Below are 24284 nucleotides of genomic sequence, written 5' to 3' on the forward strand. Positions count from 1 at the left end.
CCCCCAGGAGTAACTTTCTTATAGATCGGCGCACCCCCCCCAGGGAGGATCGGGGCGCAGTCCGAACACACGCTGCGTTTTGGTTGGGTCTTGGAGGCCCAGAAGCGTACTCTCCAGGAGTACTCTCCGGCACTGAAGTGCATCTTAGACTGCAAAGAAAGAAAAAAAATGACCGGTCACCAGTTTGCCATATGGTCAGGATTATTATAAAATGAATATATATGTGTAGGAGGTTAAAACAATGAAATATTGTCCCCTTTAATAATTGAACAGGTAATCCAAAAGGTAAAGCAAGATGAAGTGTTGATCTGAGCATGCCAAAGAACAGATTTATTGAATGTTTTTTATAAACATGCTGATTTATGAAAGTGTCTTTCGATGAAGAAACTTTCATAGTTTTTTCCAGCTACACATAATTCTACGTGCTCTTAAATAACAGAACCTGCAAGTCTTGCGCTGACATTTTTTTTTTTTAAAAAAAAAACCTTTCTGTGCAGGTAACAGCGAAAGGACTGCGTGGGGAATTAGCCACCGAGATCGCCTCTCCCTGTCTGCGGAAGAACCCGGATCGTTGCGCGATCTGTCTCTCTCTCTCCGCCTTCTGCCGGGAGCAGACCCCTGTCCGCCCGAAGATCCGGAAAGCATCCTCCCCAATGTCCTGCGATGGTTACATGAAGACGCCATGAAGCCCACAGCACCTCACCGCACCCCGGCTTTGGGACAGTGAACTTGTCCGAAAACCGCAGAGAGAGAGAGAGAGAGAGAGGGAGGGAGAGAGAGAGAGCGAGCGCGAGAACGACGAGGAGCTTGGTTAATCCGGCGAGGGAAGTGTAAAGGGGGGAGGGGGTGGGGGCAGGGGGGGGGTGGTGGTGGTGGCGATCAGCCATGAATCTCGCGATCAAGCTGCGCAGGAACCTGCGGCGGCTGGTGATCCTGCTGGCCACCTTCTGCATGGTGAGCGTCCTGGTCTCGGCCTACTACCTGTACTCGGGCTCCCCGGCGCAGGAGCTGGAGCTGTCGGACCGCGCCGCCGAGCTGGACTGCGCCGACCTCAAGCTGCTCCCCTACCGCCTGGCGGAGGCCAAGACCGCCAAGCCCATGGACCCGTCGCGCAAGGAGCCCGTGGTGCTGGTGTTCGTGGAGAGCCAGTACTCGCAGCTGGGCCAGGACATCATCGCCGTCCTGGAGTCCAACCGGTTCCAGTACCGCGCGGAGATCGCGCCGGGCAAGGGGGACATCCCGCCGCTGACGCACAAGGGCCGGGGCCGCTACGCTCTGGTCATCTACGAGAACATGATGAAGTACGTCAACATGGACTCGTGGAACCGCGACCTGCTGGACAAGTACTGCACGGAGTACAGCGTGGGCGTCGTGGGCTTCCACCGGGCCACGGAGAGTGCGCCGCCGCTGGCCAAGCTGCGGGGCTTCCCGCTCTACCTGCGCAGCAACCTGGGGCTGCGCGACTGCTGCGTGAACCCGCGCTCGCCGCTGCTGCACGTCACCAGGCCCGAGGCCGACCGCGGCCCGCTGCCCGGCGACGACTGGACCGCGTTCCACTCCAACCACTCCACCTACGAGCCGGTGCTGATGGCCAAGCCGCGGCAGACGGGCGAGCCCGGCGGCGGCGGCGGCGGCGGCGGCGGCGGGAACAACCACGCGCTGCCCCCGGCGCCGGCGGCCTTCGGCGGCCCGCCGCTGTACGTGACCGTGGTGCAGGACCTGGGCCTCCACGACGGCATCCAGCGCGTCCTGTTCGGCAACAACCTCAACTACTGGCTGCACCGGCTGATCCTGGTGGACGCCATGTCCTACCTGACGGGCAAGCGGCTGTCGCTGTCCCTGGAGCGCTACGTCCTGGTGGACATCGACGACATCTTCGTGGGGAAGGAGGGCACCAGGATGAACGTGAACGACGTGAAGGTAAGGGGGGGGGAGGGTGTGGGGATGCTGGGTTTTGGGCGTGAGGCGGTGGGGTTGGAGGGGGTGGTGGGGTGGTGTGCTGAGTTTTTTGGGCGTGAGGCAGTGGGGGGGTGGTGCTGGGTTTGTGGTGTGCGGTGGTGGGGTTGGGGGGCGGTGGTGTGCTGGGTTTTTTGGGCATGAGGTGGTGAGGGGGTGTTCCTGTTGAGTTCTTGAGGGCTCATTGTTCCCAAACGGGCCAGAGGGGCCCATTAAAGGGGGATAAAAGCCTGAATGGCCCTCACACTCCCGCTCCCACGTTCAACCCCCCCGTGTTTTTCGGGGAGCCCCCTCCCCCTCCCCCGAGGGCTGCTCCCGGGCTCCGGGGCTCCTCTTTGTCCGCTGACTTCATGACTCGCCGACGGCCTCTCAGCCCGACGGCCTCACGCGGGACAGCGCCGCAAAGCCGCCGCGTTACCCAGAGCGCCTCGCCCGCCCGCTCGTTTGGGAAGGAACCCAGAGCGATTCGCCCGCCCGCTCGTTTGGGAAGGAACCCAGGCCGTCCCGCCGCAGAGGCCTCCTCTCTCTCGGGTGGCTTTTAAAAAAAAGAGGGGGTGGGGGAGGGGGGCGAGAATGGGGGGGGGGTCAATTCAACATTTCAATGCGAACTGCGCCTGGGCCCCGGCATTGAAACGGCGGCATTATGCTGGCGCTTTTGGCGGACGGCTATCTTAAGAGCCGCTGTTGATGAAAGGCGGCTGTCCCTGCTGCTCCGCGCCACGCTGGCTCGTTTTGTCATGGCCGAGATGCCCCAGCGCCGTCGCCGTCATTAGTCCTGGAATGAGCCGCCTTTTCTGTCATTGTTGTGTGCCGTGGGGACATCTGTCAAGACATTGTCCCGCCTAACCAAAGCAGAATATGAAGTAAACACGCTTTAAAGGAATTTATTCTAAAAAAAAAAAGAATCTTTTGGCATTATAATTATATTCACATAATATGAATTTACGAAAAAGAAGTAATTTATTTGACACTTTTAGACTGAAAAGGTTAATTGAGTAACGGCAGTACTTGAAATTAAAGCCTGGATGAAATGATAATTCTTGAATGTAATTTTTTAAACTGCCAGTAAACAATGTGCTGTGTTCAACTAATGAGTCAAAACATATTTTAAAAAATCCTACACTAATATTACACAATTTAGTTTCCAAATTAATAACCTAATATAACGCAAAAATGTAGGTTGTTGGATTCTATTTATGACTTTGTTGTAAGGAAGCATTTCCAACATTTTTAAAACCGGGACTATAATTTTAAAAGGTTATCAGTAATAATGCTTGTGTAAGTCATCATCTTCATCATCATCATCGTCGTGTGTGATTTCGGTCTCTGCACAGACGGCACCTCCAGTCTGGCGTCTGATCCTTGCAGGCAGACAACGTCAAAAGCAGCGCTTGTGCGGTTTTGATCTGAAACGCTTCTTACAAGTAGCCTTTTATGTGCAGTCGACAGGGTACAGGTGCTGCTGATTGGGTGAATTCATTTTGGAATAGCGCTCTTTCAGTTATACTTCACTGCCACCGTTTAGGTTTGACGTTTTGTGCCCGTCTTTGGCGCCCCTTGTGAAGTCCACTTCGAGCACATCGCAGCGTCCCGAACTGCAGGATAATATTGTTGTTCGGTGTTGCTTCAGTACGCTGTAACTAAGACGCTCATCACACACCTACCCGGGCAGTGAATTGATGTTCCAGATGTCTTGTTAAACATTGACGACATGCCTGTTTTCTCAAATTGATTGTTTTTTTTTCTCGTTGTTTTCTTGTAATAACAGCCAGATGAAATATCTTTTTCGCATCGTGTGAATATTAAAGGCCTCTCCGGCCGCAGTGAGGAGCAGCTGTTGGGCAGACAGGCCGCGCGGCTCGTGGGTCCGCTCCGCGCGCGGAGAATTTATGGCGGGCGCGCTTCCACGGTACGCTGGCTCCCGCACAATGTTGTTTTTCCCCACAAATACAAATGGCGCTGACCTTGCTACCTGCGGTCATCAATCCCACGATGCAGTGCTTTACGGCGCGGACCTGTAACTTTATTTATTTATCGATCGGTTCATCTTGCCTTGTTGACCTGTGGGAGTGATTTTTTCTCCCCCCCCCCCCCCCCCCCACCCCATCCCACTTGAAAGAAGTCTCATTCTTTCACCGGGCTAAGAGGCTAATGGGGACCGGGTCCCTATTTGTCAAGAGCCCTTTTCTTCCTCTTGGCCTGCTTTGTCAACATAAGCTCTTAGGGAACTGGAATATGCAAACACCACTTACGCGGTCTTGGCTGTGTTTTTGTAGTCTTTGAAGAGCAGGGCTTGTAAACAAATAGTCACAGGTTTAATTAGGTACTTGCTTCAGACATGCTTCAGGAAAATATCCTGCTGTGTGAATGTACTGTACATAAAATTTAATCTACGAAGGTTTCCCTGGACGGTAATGATAATGATGTCATATTGGCTGAAATTTAGATTGAGACAAGTAGCTTGCTAGCACATTTTAATGGGTTTGCTGTTTTGTATTTCCTGCTTGACACATACATTTTCACACAGTAAGTAAAGACTTTATCTGAAAATTGTGGTGAACATTTGAATAAGCTATACTACTACATTCTATTCCATTTAAATTACATTACATTACAGGCATTTAGCAGATGCTTACATATCTTTTTGTATTTCATGAATTATCCATTTGTACAGCTGGATATTTACTGAAGCAATTCAGGTTAAGCACCTTGCTCAAGGGTACAACAACATTACCCCCACCTGGGAACCAAACCCTGTTCCCTAGCAATTACACTACACTGCAACCCTTTTTACTTCTACTACTACTACTACTACTACTACTTCTACAACAACAAATACTACTACTACCACCACTACCACTACTGCTGCTACTACTACTGCAGCTGCTGCTGCTACTACTAATAATAATAATAATGAAGATGTGTGAGCAGTGCATTTGCTGCCCAAATTGTGGCATTGGATGAGGTGGCTGTGAGTGCCTTTTGCAGTCGGTACTTTCGTCTGGATGTGTAATATAATTTGAGGAGGACCACAGAAGCGTGGCAGGGGAGAACAATGCGGAGTACGGCTACGAGCCGCTGGATGTTATTCATCGGTGAGTGCGTCTTAACTCACAGCTCCCTTTATGTGACGCCTCGGGGAAAGCAGATGTAAACTGCACTCGGCGCGCACTGACACGGATTTGGCGATACGCCTTTTTTTTCGTTCCTTTCGCTAATTGGCGCTGTAGGTAAATATTTCCTTATTGCAGGTGCCCTGTGTTCAGTAAACCTGTCCCGAGGACTCTTCTGTAGCCAGAGGGGGTATCAGACTCTTAAATTGAGGGCTTTATTTCCTCAGGCATGGCGGTAGGGCACCCGCCCACTCCTGACCTGAGGTCACCCACTGCTGCCGCGGAGTTGGAGTGGGACTCTTAAGAAGCAGAGCGGCAAAGGAGAGGAACTGTGCTGCGATTTTGATCCAAAACGTGGTTAATTTTCACAGGTTAAAATCGTCTGCGTACAGATAACGTGTCTTATGGTTTACGTCTGGTGCGGCTGGTGAACGTTCGTTCTATTTGTTGAGCTTGAAAAGTTATCTACGTACGCAAGATGGCTTTTTCTTTTAAAGATGGCCTCAATGGGGAGGAAAAAACAGACACACAAACAGAAATAATTTGTGCCTTATTGAAGTCACACCCTATTAAACTTGTTTGTGGGCCTAATCTACCCCAGGGAGCTTAGGGTCAGTTGTATGCAAAGCTGGTAGAACGTTCTGGAATTCAGCCAGTACTGCTGTGGCATGAGGGGGTGGGGGGGGGGGGCAGGCAGGCAGGCAGGCAGGCAGGCAGGCAATGGCAGCCGCCAAATTCCAGCAGGGATTGAGCAAATAAATCAAATTAGGCCCAAGAAAAAAATGTGATGCAGGCAGTCTTTTCATCCTCTGGTTCATTGCTGTAGTTGCATATCCTGTCTCCATAGCTTCTAAGGAGCACCATTTGTTTTTGCTGTCCACCTGCTCGCTCGCCCGCTGACTCACTCACACACTCATTCACTCTCTCACTCACTCACTCAGTTACGTGCTCACTTATTCACTCACTTGCTCACTCACACACTCGCTCACTCACACACTCATTCACTCTCTCACTCACTCACTCAGTTACGTGCTCACTTATTCACTCACTTGCTCACTCACACACTCGCTCACTCACACACTCATTCACTCACTCACTCACTCACTCAGTTACGTGCTCACTTATTCACTCACTTGCTCACTCACACACTCGCTCACTCACACACTCATTCACTCTCTCACTCAGTTACGTTCTCACTTATTCGCTCACCCACTCACTCGCTCACTCACACACTCATTCACTCTGTCACTCACTCACTCAGTTACGTTCTCACTTATTCGCTCACCCACTCACCCACTCACTCGCTCACTCGCACACTCATTCACTCACTCACTCACTCACTCAGTTACATGCTCACTCACTCACCTACTCACTCACTCACTCACTCGCTCACTCAGTCTCTTGTCCACTCCCTGTAGAAGAGATGCTTGGCTGTTTTTAAGAGAGACACAGTGCTGTTTTTTGTGTGTCTGCCTGTAGTCCTGCTGCTGGAACTGGATGAAGGAAAATTGCTAATCAATACAAAAGTGAAGTTTCATTCAAAGGCATAAGACTGAAAGCATTTCCAGAAAAAAAACAAATTTTACAGAGAGCGAGAGAAGGCTATCCTGTTTCTTCTCCATATATAGAAGAATATAGTTTTTTTCTGTAAGGAAATGTAGCAATTGGCAATAAAACTGTAAAACGTAAATGTGAAATCACACTTCCATCGAACAGCCGTAGGGGGTGATTTGGTCCTGACACAAGGTGCCTGGGTGGGTTGTGAGCAGGGGAAAGAAGTTTACTGAAGTCAGGGTCTGTTTAATCCCCCATAAAAATAAAACGTTCCTCCATTGGTAAAGGATGCACTGTGTGTCCCTTTCAGGCAGATATTAGCACAGTCAGTTCAGGCTTTCAGCATGGAGGCCTCCTCCTTCCTCCGCTCTCTGCTTTTGCTGAGCACTAAGCTTTCACCGCGCGTGCTTAGAGAGCGGCCGAAAAAAAATCTGCTCGGCGTGTGTAATTGTTGACGGCACACGTTCATAAAACTGCCGTCGAGACCGAAATTGCATCCATTAGATGCAGCCAGGGTGTCTCGGAAGTGAATGTTGGAAGTGAATGGCGCAGATTAGCCACATGTGCTAGCGTGCTGTGCCGTCTCTGCAGGTGACATGTTACCTGTAGGGGTGAACGTATTGGAAAACAAGGCATGCAGCTATCCGCAGTTCAGGTCTGTGTCTCACAATGATCAGTTAGGCCTGCTCTGCTTGCACATAACAGTTATTACTGTTGTTCAGTTATATACATATATGTGCAGCATGTTTACGAGACTGAGAAGCCGCCCCCCCCCCCCCCCCCCCCAGTTTTAGCAGCAGAGCGTTCCGAGGGCACCGCGGCGTTCCCGGGACCGTCCCGTAAAGAGAAGGGGCGCGTGGCGGTGTCCTCTGCGGTTCCCCCGGTGGGACGGCAGGTGCGGGACCGTGGAATTGAGCTGAGTTTTTTTTTTTTTTTTTTTTTTGGGGGGGCGAGGCGGGGCCCGGAAGATGGGACGGCGGGGCCGCTGTGGGCCTGTCAGAGCGCGTCCCGCACCGTTCCCCGCGCCCCCCCCCCCCTCGAGATGGCTGCTCAGGTCCCCACCGCCCCCAGCTCATCAGTCAGCCGAGGACGTGGAAGATTAGAGTGTCACTCTCCTCGCCCCGCCGACACGTCCCCCATCATGCACCTGAGTAATGGCTCCAACGTCCGGGGGGAGGGGGGGCCACGGGGGGGCAGGGGGGTGGATGGGTAAGGGGGGGGGGGGGAGAACGGGGGGTAGAATCGGATCTGACACACGGCCATATATTATAACTGCGATCTGGTCCTTACGACGCGCTGAATGTGCTCCAGGTCAAAACGTTCTCCATGGCTCAAACGTCCGGGGGGAGGGGGCTGCCGGGGGCGAGGCAGGGGGATGCGGAAGGTGGAGGAGGAGAGCGGGGCGTAGAATCGGATCTGACACACGGCTGTGTATTATGACTGAGATCTGGTCTCTATGACGCGCTGAATGTGCTCCAGGTCCGGATGATGTGTGTAGCCGTGTGAATAACACCGTTCCTCTCTGCCCCCCCACCCCCCCCCGCTGGACATGCCGGGCCTTCATCGAGCCACACTGGGCGGGCCACATACGCAGAACCAGCCCTGGGCTTCTGGGTCAGCGGGGAGGGAGAAATGGTTTGTGAAAGAGAGAGAGAGAGAAAGGGAGGAAAAGAGGAGCCTGACATGGGGAACACGGGCCCTTTGTACCTCTCCTTTCAGGGCATGTTGTTTTTTTTTTTCCTCCTCTTTTTTTTTTCCGGAGCAGGTGTGAGTTGAATGTCAGGCCTTGGGGAAAGTTCACCCAGAGAGGGAGAGAGACCGAGCGAGACAGAGAGAGCAGGAGAGAGACAGAGCGAGAGAAAGAGAGATACAGAAAGCAGGAGAGAGAGGGAGAGGGTGAGGCAGAGAGAGCAAGAGAGAGAGAGAGGGAGAGAGACCCAGCGAGACAGAGAGAGCAGGAGAGATACAGAGCAAGAGAAACAGAGATACAGAAAGCAGGAGAGAGAGGGAGAGGGAGAGAGTGAGGCAGAGAGAGCAAGAGAGAGAAAGAGGGGGAAAAAGAGAAACGGAGAGCAGGAGAGAGGCCTCCCCACTCGACAGAAAAACCCTCCAGATTCCTTATCCTTATTCTGTTTGGATACAGCACTGCTGTATATACCCTGCACCTCACTTTTAACATTTGTCAGGACCACATAACTGAAAGCGTGTCGACGCGCTCACTGACGTTCGTTAAAGCTCGCTCGCTCGCTCGCGCACGCTCCCGCCGTCGCCACGACGCCGCCCCGTTCGCCTGTTATCCGTCGCCAAAGCGCGATGCCCGCCGCGAGCCGCGCCGCGGTACGTTTCCTGTCAATTAGGATGGAGTGTCGCTAAGTGGGCTACGGGTCTCCATGCTAACGCCGCCCCCGTGTTCGCGCTCTCGCGCACGCTAGCCTTAGCGCCCCGCTGTCAGGCCGCGGTAAACAGCGTGGAAGCGCGGCCGCTAACGAGCTGGCGTCTTTTATTAGCCGCCGGTCGTATTTAAAGCCGCAGACTGAGTCACGGAGTGACTGTTTCCCAGGTTTTATTTGGGTAAAAAAAGAAAAGGATGGGCTGTATCCAGGGGGGGAAGAAGAGATGGAGTTTAACTTTGTTTCGGGCGGACTTGTGGCTGAGCGCCTGTGCGATGGATTTGATTGCTTTGATTTTAGCTTTACTTATCCGTGGCTTTTTGTGTTCTTTGTGTTTTTTTTTTTTTTGTTTTTTTTTGTAGCAACATCAAATGCACCTTTCCGAAAAGTGGCCTTGGCTTTTAAAGCGCCCGCTAAATGCCTAAATTGTGGGTGCCGTCGCAAGAGCTGAGAGCTTTAAAAAGCGGTTCGGAATTGAGCTTCGTTCTGACGGTATGAAAAGTACGCTCCCGGCGCGCATCCCAAATTCCTAAATTGAGTGATCTAAAATCAGTTCAGCACTTCAGGGCTTGATATATAAAGCAGGGCTGCCCAACCCTGTCCCTGGAGATCTTGCCATCCTGTAGGAATTAAGGCCCACACCCACATCAGCTTCTCAAATAAAGCCGGGGCACCCCTGCCTTACTGTCCCTGACCCGGGGTTGGGGGCCCAAGTGCATTTCTGTCCAGGAAATGACTTCAAGGTTCCCTTAAGGAATCGGACGATCTCCACACAACGTTATTGGCATTTCTCAGTTCGTGAACAGAATTTTAACTCGCTTCCTGAATTTAAATGGATTTAAGCGGAACTCCCATCCTGGGCTCACCAGCTCCCCCCCTTTTGGTCCATGGTGTGGCCGGAGGTTTCTGGAAGGGTGTGGGTCATCTTGTGGCCAACTGCCCTCTCATGCGAATGAGGTTCCTGCCACCCACCCCCCCCCACCACAAACACACTCATTCACACACATTCACATGCACTCGCACACACACACGCCTACACTCACACACACACACTCGCACACCCACCCACCCACACACACACACACTCGCACACCCACCCACCCACACACACACACACACCCACACCCCCCCACCCACACACACACTCTCACACACACACACACACATACTCCCCCACCCACACACCCACACACACACACACCCCCCCACCCACACACACACACACACACCCACCCACCCACATACCCACACACCCACGAACACCCACCCACCCACACACACACACACACCCACACCCCCCCACCCACACCCACACACACACACTCTCACACACACAAACACTCACCCACCCACACACACACACACACCCACACCCCCCCACCCACACACACACTCTCACACCCACCCACACACATACACACACACACAGATCACCGGGGCGACGCCCAGGCGGCGGCGGCCCGATCGGTTAGCCGTGAGAGATGGATCTTAACCGTGCCGTGCGGCGGTGATTATTTCCCGTACATAAATCACCACGGCGACGCGCAACGTCTCTCCCGCGCCGGACTCGGCGGCGCGTGGCGTCACGGCAACGGCGGGCCGATCGGCTCGGTAAAACAAACGAGCTTCTTTAGCGTGATCCTGCGTCACGCCGCCGCACACCGCCTCAACCCCACACTTCATTAAAAACGGAAACGCGCCGGGAGAGAACTGGGACAAGATCCCAGGGATTTGAGCGTAGGGGGGTGGGGTGGGGTGGGGTGAGGGGGGGGGAGGGGTAACAAATATAATTTTATTTAACTTTATTCCTTACTGTGATTATTTCATGCAGTGTTTGGCGCTGTGGTTGCCGGGGCCGTTTGTTTTTCAGGCCTCTGATGTCTGTGAGTGTTTTTAGTGTGGGTGAAGAGGAGGACTGTTTGGGCTTTCACAGCACATTGTTGGAAGCGGTGGGCTGGGTAATGTCTGCATGTTTTTGTGTCTTGATGAAAATACTTTGTAAGAAAATACTTTTTAGAGGGAACATTTTTTCCCCCTAACCACTATGCCCCACAACACACACACACACACCTACACACACACACACACACACACACACGCCCTCCCCACCTGTCTCCTCTGTGTATCTTGAGCTTGAGTGACAGTATTAAAGAGCGGTGGCCTTAAGTGGTCCTCTCTGAAAGGAGACTCAGTCCCTCCAGAATTCAGACAGAAAACGGAAACGGGTCCGCATGGCGCACACACACACACACACACACACACACACCCGCAGCTGGGGTTAGCATTAGCGTACGCACATACAGCCTGCAGCTGGGGTTAGCATTAGCGAAGAGATGGAGTTTAACTTTGTTTCGGGCGGACTTGTGGCTGAGCGCCTGTGCGATGGATTTGATTGCTTTGATTTTAGCTTTACTTATCCGTGGCTTTTTGTGTTCTTTGTGTTTTTTTTTTTTTTTGTTTTTTTTTGTAGCAACATCAAATGCACCTTTCCGAAAAGTGGCCTTGGCTTTTAAAGCGCCCGCTAAATGCCTAAATTGTGGGTGCCGTCGCAAGAGCTGAGAGCTTTAAAAAGCGGTTCGGAATTGAGCTTCGTTCTGACGGTATGAAAAGTACGCTCCCGGCGCGCATCCCAAATTCCTAAATTGAGTGATCTAAAATCAGTTCAGCACTTCAGGGCTTGATATATAAAGCAGGGCTGCCCAACCCTGTCCCTGGAGATCTTGCCATCCTGTAGGAATTAAGGCCCACACCCACATCAGCTTCTCAAATAAAGCCGGGGCACCCCTGCCTTACTGTCCCTGACCCGGGGTTGGGGGCCCAAGTGCATTTCTGTCCAGGAAATGACTTCAAGGTTCCCTTAAGGAATCGGACGATCTCCACACAACGTTATTGGCATTTCTCAGTTCGTGAACAGAATTTTAACTCGCTTCCTGAATTTAAATGGATTTAAGCGGAACTCCCATCCTGGGCTCACCAGCTCCCCCCCTTTTGGTCCATGGTGTGGCCGGAGGTTTCTGGAAGGGTGTGGGTCATCTTGTGGCCAACTGCCCTCTCATGCGAATGAGGTTCCTGCCACCCACCCCCCCCCACCACAAACACACTCATTCACACACATTCACATGCACTCGCACACACACACGCCTACACTCACACACACACACTCGCACACCCACCCACCCACACACACACACACTCGCACACCCACCCACCCACACACACACACACACCCACACCCCCCCACCCACACACACACTCTCACACACACACACACACATACTCCCCCACCCACACACCCACACACACACACACCCCCCCACCCACACACACACACACACACCCACCCACCCACATACCCACACACCCACGAACACCCACCCACCCACACACACACACACACCCACACCCCCCCACCCACACCCACACACACACACTCTCACACACACAAACACTCACCCACCCACACACACACACACACCCACACCCCCCCACCCACACACACACTCTCACACCCACCCACACACATACACACACACACAGATCACCGGGGCGACGCCCAGGCGGCGGCGGCCCGATCGGTTAGCCGTGAGAGATGGATCTTAACCGTGCCGTGCGGCGGTGATTATTTCCCGTACATAAATCACCACGGCGACGCGCAACGTCTCTCCCGCGCCGGACTCGGCGGCGCGTGGCGTCACGGCAACGGCGGGCCGATCGGCTCGGTAAAACAAACGAGCTTCTTTAGCGTGATCCTGCGTCACGCCGCCGCACACCGCCTCAACCCCACACTTCATTAAAAACGGAAACGCGCCGGGAGAGAACTGGGACAAGATCCCAGGGATTTGAGCGTAGGGGGGTGGGGTGGGGTGGGGTGAGGGGGGGGAGGGGTAACAAATATAATTTTATTTAACTTTATTCCTTACTGTGATTATTTCATGCAGTGTTTGGCGCTGTGGTTGCCGGGGCCGTTTGTTTTTCAGGCCTCTGATGTCTGTGAGTGTTTTTAGTGTGGGTGAAGAGGAGGACTGTTTGGGCTTTCACAGCACATTGTTGGAAGCGGTGGGCTGGGTAATGTCTGCATGTTTTTGTGTCTTGATGAAAATACTTTGTAAGAAAATACTTTTTAGAGGGAACATTTTTTCCCCCTAACCACTATGCCCCACAACACACACACACACACCTACACACACACACACACACACACACACGCCCTCCCCACCTGTCTCCTCTGTGTATCTTGAGCTTGAGTGACAGTATTAAAGAGCGGTGGCCTTAAGTGGTCCTCTCTGAAAGGAGACTCAGTCCCTCCAGAATTCAGACAGAAAACGGAAACGGGTCCGCATGGCGCACACACACACACACACACACACACACACACCCGCAGCTGGGGTTAGCATTAGCGTACGCACATACAGCCTGCAGCTGGGGTTAGCATTAGCGAACGCACAGCCCGCAGCCAGGGTTAGGGCTAGCGCACATACAGCCTACAGCTGGGGTTAGCATTAGCGTACACACAGCTCGCAGCCAGGGTTAGGGCTAGCGCACATACAGCCTACAGCTGGGGTTAGCATTAGCGTACGCACAGCCCGCAGCCAGGGTTAGGGCTAGTGCACATACAGCCTACAGCTGGGGTTAGCATTAGCGTACGCACAGCCCGCAGCCAGGGTTAGGGCTAGTGCACATACAGCCTACAGCTGGGGTTAGCATTAGCGTACGCACAGCCCGCAGCCAGGGTTAGGGCTAGTGCACATACAGCCTACAGCTGGGGTTAGCATTAGCGTACGCACAGCCCGCAGCCAGGGTTAGGGCTAGTGCACATACAGCCTACAGCTGGGGTTAGCATTAGCGTACGCACAGCTCGCAGCCAGGGTTAGCATTAGCGCTCATACAGCCTGCAGCCAGGGTTAGGGCTAGTGCACATACAGCCTACAGCTGGGGTTAGCATTAGCGTACGCACAGCTCGCAGCCAGGGTTAGGGCTAGTGCACATACAGCCTACAGCTGGGGTTAGCATTAGCGTACACACGTACAGCCTACAGCTGGGGTTAGCATTAGCGTACGCACAGCCCGCAGCCGGGGTTAGCATTAGCGTACGCACAGCTCGCAGCCAGGGTTAGCATTAGCGCTCATACAGCCTGCAGCCAGGGTTAGGGCTAGCGCACATACAGCCTACAGCTGGGGTTAGCATTAGCGTACACACGTACAGCCTACAGCTGGGGTTAGCATTAGCGTACGCACAGCCCGCAGCCGGGGTTAGCATTAGCGTACGCACAGCCCGCAGCCAGGGTTAGGGCTAGCGCTCATACAGCCTGCAGCCGGGGGTAGCTTTAGCGCACGTACAGCCTACAGCTGGGGTTAGCGTTAGCGCACACACACAGCGGCAGCCACAGCTAGCGCACGCACAGCTAGTAGCTGGGGCTAGTGTTAGCGCGGGTCGCACACATGATCCAGACCCAGCTCGCAGACCTCTTCTTGCCTTCTCTTTTTATTTTCATTTTGAGAAGTGTTTATTTTCCCAGGAAGTGTATCAGCAGTGGGCTCCAGCTGTGGGAAATAAATATTTAAATCACATCCTCGGGCTCAGGCCGGGTCTCCAGATGTTTGCTCTTCTTTCAGGCAGCTGGGAAGCCTGTGTGATGCCCCCTGGCTCTCTCTCTCTCTCTCTCTCTCTCTATCTCTCTCTCTCTCTCTCTATCTTTCCCTCAGTTGCTTTCTCTCTCCCTCTCTCTCTGTATCTTTCCCTCATGTGTTCTAGCTTTATCTCTAGCTCTCTCTTTCCCTCACTTGCTCTATCTCTATCGCTCTCTCTCTCTGTCTCTCTCTCTCTCTCTTTCCCTCACTTGCTCTATCTCTATCTACATATATATCTTTCCCTCACTTGCACTCTATTTTTCCCTCACTCGCTCTCTGTCTCTCTCTCTCTCCCTATCTTTCCCTTACTCACTCCAGCTCTATCTCTCTCTGTCTCTCCGTCTTCGTCTCTCTCTTTCTCTCTGTCTCCTCTGTCTCTTTCCCTCTATCTTTCTCTCTCTGTCACTGTCTCCCTTTCTCTGTCTGTCTATCGTTCTCTCTGTCACTCTGTCTCTCTTTCTCTCTCTCTGCGAGAGGTTGCTGTGACAACAAATTTTCTGAGCATATTGAAACGGCAGAATTTCCACTGACATCATATAGATGCAGCCCTTGCCACTCTTTTCTTTTCCATGTGTCTCACACTGTAGCTGTTCCTCCTTTAATAGTTCAAATGATAACCTTTATTCTTCTAATAGAGAATGAGTCTTAGCCACGCTTGCTGTGCGTGAGCACGCGGGCCGGACTTGCTTTTTAATGTTTCCAGGCACGGTTAATAATTAAACGTGTCTGTTTTGGAAATGTTACGTGGTCAGGCCCTCGGAAGTAAACAGAAATGTGAAGCGGATAGAACTGGCCGCTGTGTATGTTTCCAAGAAGAGATATCAACAAAGATCGATGGTTCTTTTTTTAACGCTGCCTGACGTAGCAACCGTGTACGCGCGCGCACACACACACACACACACACACACACACACTGTATTTTACCATTCAGCAGATACTCTCACCCAGAGAGTACAGCTGAATTTTTTTTTTTTTTACTGAAGCAATTCAGGCGATGTCCCAGCTGGGATTAGAACCTGCAACCTTTGAGTTACAAGCCCAGCTCCCTATCACTTATGCACACATGCGCACACACACGCACACACACACACACACACTGTTTAGCATTGGCATAGCACTGCCACTTTCCACACAATACGGAATCCCAGGTGCACTATCCCAGGTAGTGACATTTCTTGCCTCGAACAGTGTGAACTGAAAGGTCACACTTATCAGGTATCTAAGTGAGAAAACCCAAAAGACCTCTGAGAAGCACAAACACTCCCCAACAGCGCCAGCCCAAGCCCCCCACCCCCCCCACAGACACACACACACATCCTCCCCGACTGTATCCAGCAGCTGACTTGAGTTTCCTATTCACTAGTTGCCTTACGTGTTAATAATGTACGACATACACTCTTAGAAAATAAATTATACAATAGCGTACACTTCTTTAGGGAACAAATTTCCCAAATATACCCTAGAAGTACAATATTGCTTTATGAGCAAAAAAAAAAAGTACAAATGAATCAGGTGTATCTCTGGCTTGGGGTGAAATCTCATGTACCTATAGGGTACCGCCCCAGTGACAAGCGTCTGCACCGTTTATTGGCACCATTCCGTGCCTTTTGAAAGATGCTGCTTTCCTCCGTTGTCCCGGAAGGTTCCGGATTGCTGCGCTGTGTCTCGGGCGACGCCCTGTGACGGGGCTAGAAGGACAGCTACGGAACACGACCGACGTTTGGGCAGCCGCGTCCCGACGGCGTCGTTCGAAATTCTGTCTCCGTTTCCTGCTGATCCGTTTCAGGTGGCGCTCTCTCAGAGGGGCAGTGCCGCTCCACACATTTCTCTTCCCCGGGGAGTCGGGAGCGTAGAGGCCGTTCTCAGCATCACCGGTCTAAATAATACACAGGTGACCGAAAGTAACATAAAATGGGGTCTGCAGTGATGGTATTGCCTTTAATTCAGCAGCAGGTACCGTGTTCTTCGAGGGTCCAGTATGGGTACAGAGTAGAGTAAAACATGCATTTCCCCTTTAGGTACAGAAATGCCTGAACTCCCTGTGGGAGAAAATCTTGTGTTAACCCTTTGAAGAGCAGGTTTGTTTTTTTTTCTTTTGCATTTTTTTTTTCAGAATTCAGTGTCGGTGTTCTAGAATTCCGTTGCTTTCAGTTGCCAGCAGTGATTGTTACATCAGCATTAGAATGTTCAGTTTATGAACATTCCAATCACGTATTTGTGATCTTACTGTACACCTTAAAGGGTCAATGCTGCTGAAAAAGCAGTTTAACTTTCAGTATGTCTAATTAACTGTGCTAGGGTAATTTAAGTAACATGACATGTAAAAACAAATACCAGTCTACCAACCATCAAAACGTAATTCAGTCTATCAATCATTCAGTCAAGTTATGGGGGGTATATATAAAAATACCCCCCCCCCCCATTTCCATTGTCTCTCAATATATGAAGCAATGTAATTCACAGATTCAGTTAAACAAGCGTGGACACTTGAAATAGTGGCCTGAATTTCAGTGGTGCTGAAATTGTTGAGGTGTAGATTACGGATTTCCTCCACAGCAAGTTAATGTTCACCAAACACATGCTATTTGTGTTTTCATTCCTGAAAACTAAATCTTAATGAACTAATTTCCTGTAAAAATGTAGCTTTTGCTGAAATTATGAAACCTAGCAACAAGTTTAACTGGAAAAAATAGGTGCTGGTTTCACATAATTGCTGTTTGAACATTATTTAAATTTTGTTAAATGTGTCAGTGATGCTAATTCCCTCACAATGAAGTTGGAAGATCTCGACCAGTGCATGCTGGGATAGGCTCCAACACCCCCCGTGACCCTGCCTAGGATAAGCGGGTCATGGTTCATGGTTGGAAGAGTGGCCTCTGGGCTGTGTCCTCTGCGGTCCCCTGTAGAAAGGAGAACTGCAGGAGAGATGTGGAGGGATGTGGAGAGATGTGGGGACATGTGGAGGGATGTGGGGAGATGTGGGGAGATGTGGAGAGATGTGACTTTAGCCCTCTTCAGCAGTCCGCTCAATGAGCACGCATTGCCAGACTGAATTGTTTGAGGTAGTCCAGCGTGCCGGAGGACCCTGCTGTGACGCTTGGTGCTCGTACAGCGTGCCGTTGTGAGGACGCTGGGCCTGTGTGGATTGTTTTACTTATCGTGCTCTGATATTTTATGACCTTTTCATCATTGAGATACAGGGTGACTCAGACCACAGGTATTCAGGAGAGGCAAAACCAGGTCACACAGACCATGATCTGCTCCGCGATTCAGCTCTCATTTCCTCTCCTCTCTTCTCCCGCTCCTCTTCTTTCTTTCCTCCCCTCTTTTTCTTCTGCTGTCTCCTCTCAGCTCTCCCCCTCTCCTCTATTTCCTCTCTGCTGCTCTTTCCTCATCCCTCACTTTTTCCTCTCTCTTCATATCTCTCTCTTCCTCTCATTTCTTCTCTCCTCTCTCTCTCCTTCTCTCATCTCCTCTCCTCTTCTCTCTCTCCTCCTCCCTCTTCTCCTCTCCTCCTCACTCCTCCTCTCTTTCCTCTCATCTCCTCCACTCTCCTCTCCTCTCTCCTCTCCTCTCCTGAAAGCTGTACCTCTCCCGTATCTTCGAGCCCTCTCTTCATTCGTTTGTCGTTGTTTTTTTAAAAACGTAAGCGAGCAGCTAATGTGTCAGAAGAAGAATGTGAGCACCGCACACTAAGAGCTCTGAGTCAGAGGTCCTCCAGAGGTCCCCTTTAAAGGGAGCTGGCGTCGCGGCGCTAATCGAATAGCACGCTAACGGCGGCGTGGGACACGACGCGCGCCCTCTCCCCCTCTGCGTTAAATACGGCCCGCGTTTTCGACCGTTTGTTTTTCCTCTTGCCTGGCTGCTGTGAGGCGGATTCCATTTTTTTAAAAAATCCCTCTCCCCGTCGGGCCCTTCCGCTTAAAATATGAGCTGAGTGCCTCCTTCCGCTAATGCGCTGGAAACGTGGAATTGATTAAAAAGAAATGCGCTCTATGTCTTCGTAGATATTTATATACTTTTTTTTTGGTGTGTATTCTGGTTCATGGCTATGGGGCGCCGTGCAATCCGGTATTTTTGAAATGGCGCGTGATGTTTGTGTTGCGCATCTTGCCGGGCGTCACACATACGCTATCTTTGAAAGACGAATGACGCGAAATGCTAAAGGCGTAGCGTGTGCGCTCTGGCCCACACGTTCCAACTCGACACAAAATGACCCGCGGCCACAAATGAGAATATTATGTTTGTCAATTGACATTATGCCTATTAGATTTTCTGTTCTTGTTGTTGTTGTTGTTGTTGCTGCTGCTGCTGCTTGTTTTGTGAGATGTGAGATGTGCAGGCTATAGCTTTTTGCTAATAAACGTCAGGCTGATATCTATGTGGGCAGGGCAAATTCAGTTTAATGGAGGAGCAGGAAAGGGAAAACGGACAATTAAATTGCCACCCGGGTTCTGCCGTTCGTTTGTTACGGCCGTCGTCTCCCCCGCGCCGCGGCGCATATTTCTTCAGACAGTTCGGAGATTACTCCGCCCGCCGCCGCCGCCGCGCGTTCACCTGGGCAGACGTCCCGCATATTTCTTCATTTGCGCTAATTTACGGGATCGTCGTCGGCCGCCCCTCTCCGAAAAAAAAAGAAAAGAAAAAGAAAGCCCCCTCCTCTCTCCGGGCCCCGGCTGTCGCTAATGGCAACGCCAGCAGCGGCGCGGCGTGTACGTTTCGCCGGAGGAAGGGCCGCATTCGGCGAGCCGCTAACGAAACCGCGCGCTCGCACCGCGGCTGCAGCGGGGTGACATCGCCTTTTAGACGAGCACTCCCCCCTCACACACACACACACACACACACACACGCATACGCACAAGTGAGTGCACACACACACGCACGCTCACACATACAGACATAAACCCAGACGCTCACATACACACAAACACCGGCACGCACTCACACACACACACACACACACACACACGCGCACACACGCACACACACGCACAGGCTCACACAAACACGCATATGCACAAGTGAGTACACACACACACACACGCTCACACATACGCACACGCTCACGCACACGCATACGCACAAGTGAGTGCACACACACGCTCACACACACGCATGCTCACACACACGCATACGCACAAGTGAGTGCACACACACACACGCACGCTCACACACACAGACACAAACCCAGACGCTCACACACACACAAACACCGGCATGCACTCACACACACACACACTCCGCCCCACCCGGCTTGGCACACAGTGACATTTTGTCCTAATTAATCTGCCGCTGACTGATTGGCTTAATCAGAAATTCAGCGTGTGCCACTCTCGACTGGCACACAGACGGGGTAGAGGGCCCGGCATGGCTGCCCGCCTCCCCGGCAGGGCCCGGCATGGCTGCCCGCCCTCCCCGGCAGCGACCGGCCACCGACCGGGCCGTCTCACACTCTTTAAGGCCCGGCTCTCCTCTCAGCCGCCTGGTCTCAGCCGTCCTCTAGGGGGCGCTGTGGTTTGCTAAGTACTGCCAAGCGGCTGTGCTGATGGTTATTAGCCATTAGCAGATAGCTAGTGGCCGCTGTTTTGGGCTGCCCGGGGAAGGTGGCCCCGACCTTTTTCCTGAGCATGTGACCTGGGAAACATTTAGCCTGCAATGCTGTCCATAACCTCAAGGTGTCACTGTGGGCACTTTAACGGCAATTATCACTGGTGTTCAGTCAATGAAACTCAACCAGTTTATTAAGAGCCTGTTGGTGCAAGGGTGCTAGTTTCTAAAGTTGATTTGGTGTTGGTGGATAGAACTACAGGTTAGAAAAAGGAAAAACTCCTGGCCCTATATGGTGAAATGAGGTTATATTTCAGTAACTTACAGAGATCTTTAATCAATAGTGAGATCCCCACTTTCTGCACGACTTCCTGTGCCGGTAAAGGGCGTCTGGTGCTGGTCCCTATGCAGGAACTCTCATGGTCACGTGTGGCAAGAAGTGTTGTTTGAGCATCATAGGGTGCCATTATGCCGTGCATATCCATTGTGAACTGAGTCGAAAGCAAGCAATCGGCCTTATTACAGCTAGCAAAGTGCTAATGTGATGAGCCTCCACCTTTCCGGCAATTAGGCTGGGACAGTCGCACGGACGGAGCGGTCAATGTGAAAGAGCCAGAGAGTCATCCGTCTCGTTACTGCTGATAAAGTATCTGACTCCAGCGATCGAACGAATCGACCTCCGCACAAAGGATTAATTGCGCTTCCGGATCAGTTCCTGGAGACTGGCTTTTGCTAGTTCTTTTTAAAAAAAATATTTTTTTTTTTTTACATTACATTACATTCATTTGGCAGACGCTTTTATCCAAAGCGACGTACAAAAGTGCATTTTCATGATCGTAGACAACTGCTGAACACAGGTGTTATTTTTTTTTTTTTTTTTTTTTTTTTTTTTACCCCGTATGTCTGTCTGTTTTGGTCTGAGTGCAAACCACAGTTTGAATACGAGGCGGAGTGCCTGTTTTTTTTTTAGGTGTTATTGTTCTCTTCGCTGGTGAGTAATTTATGCACTAACGAGGGATGGCACGAGCCTTTCTTTCACCCAGGGTGAGAGAGCGAATGGGGAGGGGGGGGGGGGTGGGGTGCGGGTGGCGTGTCACGACCTGGGGCGAGGTAGTGGGTAACCAGAGCAGGTGGAGGTGGGGGTTGGGGGGGTATTGCCGACTATAATGAATGCACTGATTTTATTTTATTTTATTTTTTTACTTCTTTCCCTCCCCTTTGTTCAGTGACCACCATCCCCCAGACAGTGGCCCCCCCCCCACCCCCCCCATCCCCTCCATGTGGATGCCATCCTAGGCGACCACCTATGTTGCTCATGGCCTAGTTCTGGCTCTGGTGCTAGCAGGGCTGCTAGAGACTACATTCATTTATCACAGTTCCCTAACCTGGACTTAATGGACTCAGAGTGTTCGTTTCCTCCCTCAGACCTGCCAAAACAAAATGGCCAAAAACTCGCCAACCTGTGTCCGGGAGAGAAATAACGCTCGCAGTACATTTTGAGTCAAAGTTAAGGGACAAATGTAAATTGAATTCTGTACCAATGTCACCGCAACCAATGATGGAGTCACACAGCGGATCGTCCTTTCTGAAGTGTGCTTCCGTCATTGTGTGCAAGGGCCGTTTGAAGGAGAGGTTAGGCATGAATGAAAATGCGGACATTTCAGATTTTTATTTTATTTTATTTTTTTTGGTCTTCCTGTCTGATATAGATTTCTCAAAGGGCATTTCCGACAATTAAATATTTCTGTTTCCGCCCGGCCCCCACGTCCCTCCCCTCTGTTCTCTTGGCCTCCTATAGAGGGTATTCTGTCTCGTGTGGGGGGAGGGGGTGGGAGTTAAAGAAACAGCCAAGTGAGCCTTGGTGGTATACAGCGGGGAAAGGTGGGGGGTAAAGAACCAGCCCAACAGCTGCAGTGTGTTTGTGTAGGGGGTGGGTGGGGGGGCAGCTAAAGGAAGAGCTGCGATATGGTGTGTTTCAGTAGAGGGGGGGGGGGGTAAAGGAACAGCCGCGGTTGTAGTGGTGTGTATGTGGGGGTGGGGGTGGGGGGGGGGGGGGGTAAAGGAACAGCCGTGTGTGTGTGTGTGGGGGTGGGGGGGGGAGGGGTAAAGGAACAGCCGGTGTGGTGTGTCTAGGGGGAAGGGGGGGAGGGTAAAGGAACAGCTGGTGTGTGTGTCTAGGGGAAGGAGGGGAGGGTAAAGGAACAGCCGGTGTAGAGTGTGTAGGGGGGGAGGGTAAAGGAACAGCCGGTGGGAGTGTGTAGGGTGGAGAGGGTAAAGGAACAGCCGGTGTGTGTGTGTAGGGGGGGAGGGGTAAAGGAACAGCCGGTGTGGAGTGTGTAGGGGGGGAGGGTAAAGGAACAGCCGGTGTGGAGTGTGTAGGGGGGGAGGGTAAAGGAACAGCCGGTGTGGAGTGTGTAGGGGGGGAGGGTAAAGGAACAGCCGGTGTGGTGTGTGTAGGGGGGGGAGGGTAAAGGAACAGCCCGTGTGGATTGTAGGGGGGAGGGTAAAGGAACAGCCGGTGTGGAGTGTGTAGGGGGGAGGGTAAAGGAACAGCCGGTGTGGGTGTAGGGGGGAGGGTAAAGGAACAGCCGTGTGTGTGTAGGGGGGGAGGTAAAGGAACAGCTGGTGTGGAGTGTGTGGGGGGGAGGGTAAAGGAACAGCCGTGTGGTGTTGTAGGGGGGGAGGGTAAAGGAACAGCCGGTGTGGAGTGTGTAGGGGGGGAGGTAAAGGAACAGCCGTGTGGAGTGTGTAGGGGGGGAGGGTAAAGGAACAGCCAGTGTGGTGTGTGTAGGGGGGGAGGGTAAAGGAACAGCCCGTGTGGAGTGTGTAGGGGGGAGGGTAAAGGAACAGCCGGTGTGGGTGTGTAGGGGGGAGGGTAAAGGAACAGCGTGTGGAGTGTGTAGGGGGGAGGGTAAAGGAACAGCCTGTGGAGTGTGTAGGGGGGAGGGTAAAGGAACAGCCGGTGTGGATGTGTAGGGGGGGGAGGGTAAAGGAACAGCCAGTCTGGAGTGCCTTACGGTTATCGGCTCCTGGCATTCTTTCACTCAATCTCCATTTGGTCTGAAGATCAGTATCTCCCCCGGGAGCCCTTTCCCCGGCACCCCCCCCCCCCCCAAGACGTCTTTAGCTTCCTGTCAGGCATTCGACATGGTCCCCTGCCCCCCCCCCCCCGCCCTGTCGCGTGCGCTGAATTGATCGCTACATAGGTGCTATTTACATCATCCTCCTGCCTCACGGCTTATGGGTCTGATGCTAGCTGCTGCTATCCAGGATGTGTGCGTGTGTGTGTGTGTGAGCATGTCTGTGTGTGTGTGCGTGCATGGGTGCATGTGTGTGTTTGCATGCATGTGTGTGTGTGTGTGTGTGAGCGTGTGTGTGTGGTGAAGTCTGGGTGGGACAGGTAGAAGAGGACTCTCATTCAGGAGAACTTCATTTGCAGCATTTGCTCTTTGTGTGAAAGCTACAGAAACGATGGGAATAATTGTTTCTGTGATGAATAACAGGAACGTGTGAAGCCAGTCTTCACGTTTCACGTGCGCGCCCAGGTCTGACTGATCACGTCCATTCCGTTACCTTTGATTACCAGTCGCACACTATGGCAGATTCAAGGGCAAACACCCTTGAAACTGACTTTCTTGTTTTTTTTTTTTTTCGTCAGAGCCGAATTACTGATTAAATAGAATATGCAGCAGACAGCAGAGACATCAAAAGAAGCCTTCCTACTTCAAGATTTTGACACCCAGTGTGTGTGTGTGTCTGTGTGTGTGTGGGTGGTTGTGTGTTTTTTCAAATATAAACACAATGTTCCAGTGACTGTGGCTTAGACCAGCCTGTACCAACGTTTTGTTTATCAATCAATATCCATTAAATATGAATTCATCTCCTTCATCTCCTCAATGAACATCTGTGAGTTCACAAATAATATAAAAATATTTCTAATATGCATTATTAGATGCATTACTCTGGTACTGAAAATGTATTATATGTATATATATATATGTATGTCCGTATTATAATAATAATGTAAACATACTGAATCAACAGAGGATGGTTAGCGTGAGTGGGACCTGTGCTGTAGGAGGAGTTGTCTTTCTGGT

General features: G+C 51.7%; 1 protein-coding gene across 1 annotated transcript in view; it reads left to right on the forward strand.

The window, feature by feature from the left end:
• The first annotated feature begins 852 nt into the window (after positions 1-852).
• The window catches only part of ndst3 (N-deacetylase/N-sulfotransferase (heparan glucosaminyl) 3), a 100178-nt gene continuing 76746 nt past the window's right edge, over positions 853-24284 (forward strand). Inside the window, exon 1 of the mRNA XM_035416557.1 lies at positions 853-1920. Coding sequence (XP_035272448.1) covers positions 886-1920 — 1035 coding nt within the window. The 5' untranslated portion in view covers positions 853-885. The remainder of the gene's footprint in view (positions 1921-24284) is intronic.

Source organism: Anguilla anguilla, chromosome 5 (genome assembly GCF_013347855.1).
Source record: "Anguilla anguilla isolate fAngAng1 chromosome 5, fAngAng1.pri, whole genome shotgun sequence".
In the NCBI taxonomy this organism is placed as follows: domain Eukaryota; kingdom Metazoa; phylum Chordata; class Actinopteri; order Anguilliformes; family Anguillidae; genus Anguilla; species Anguilla anguilla.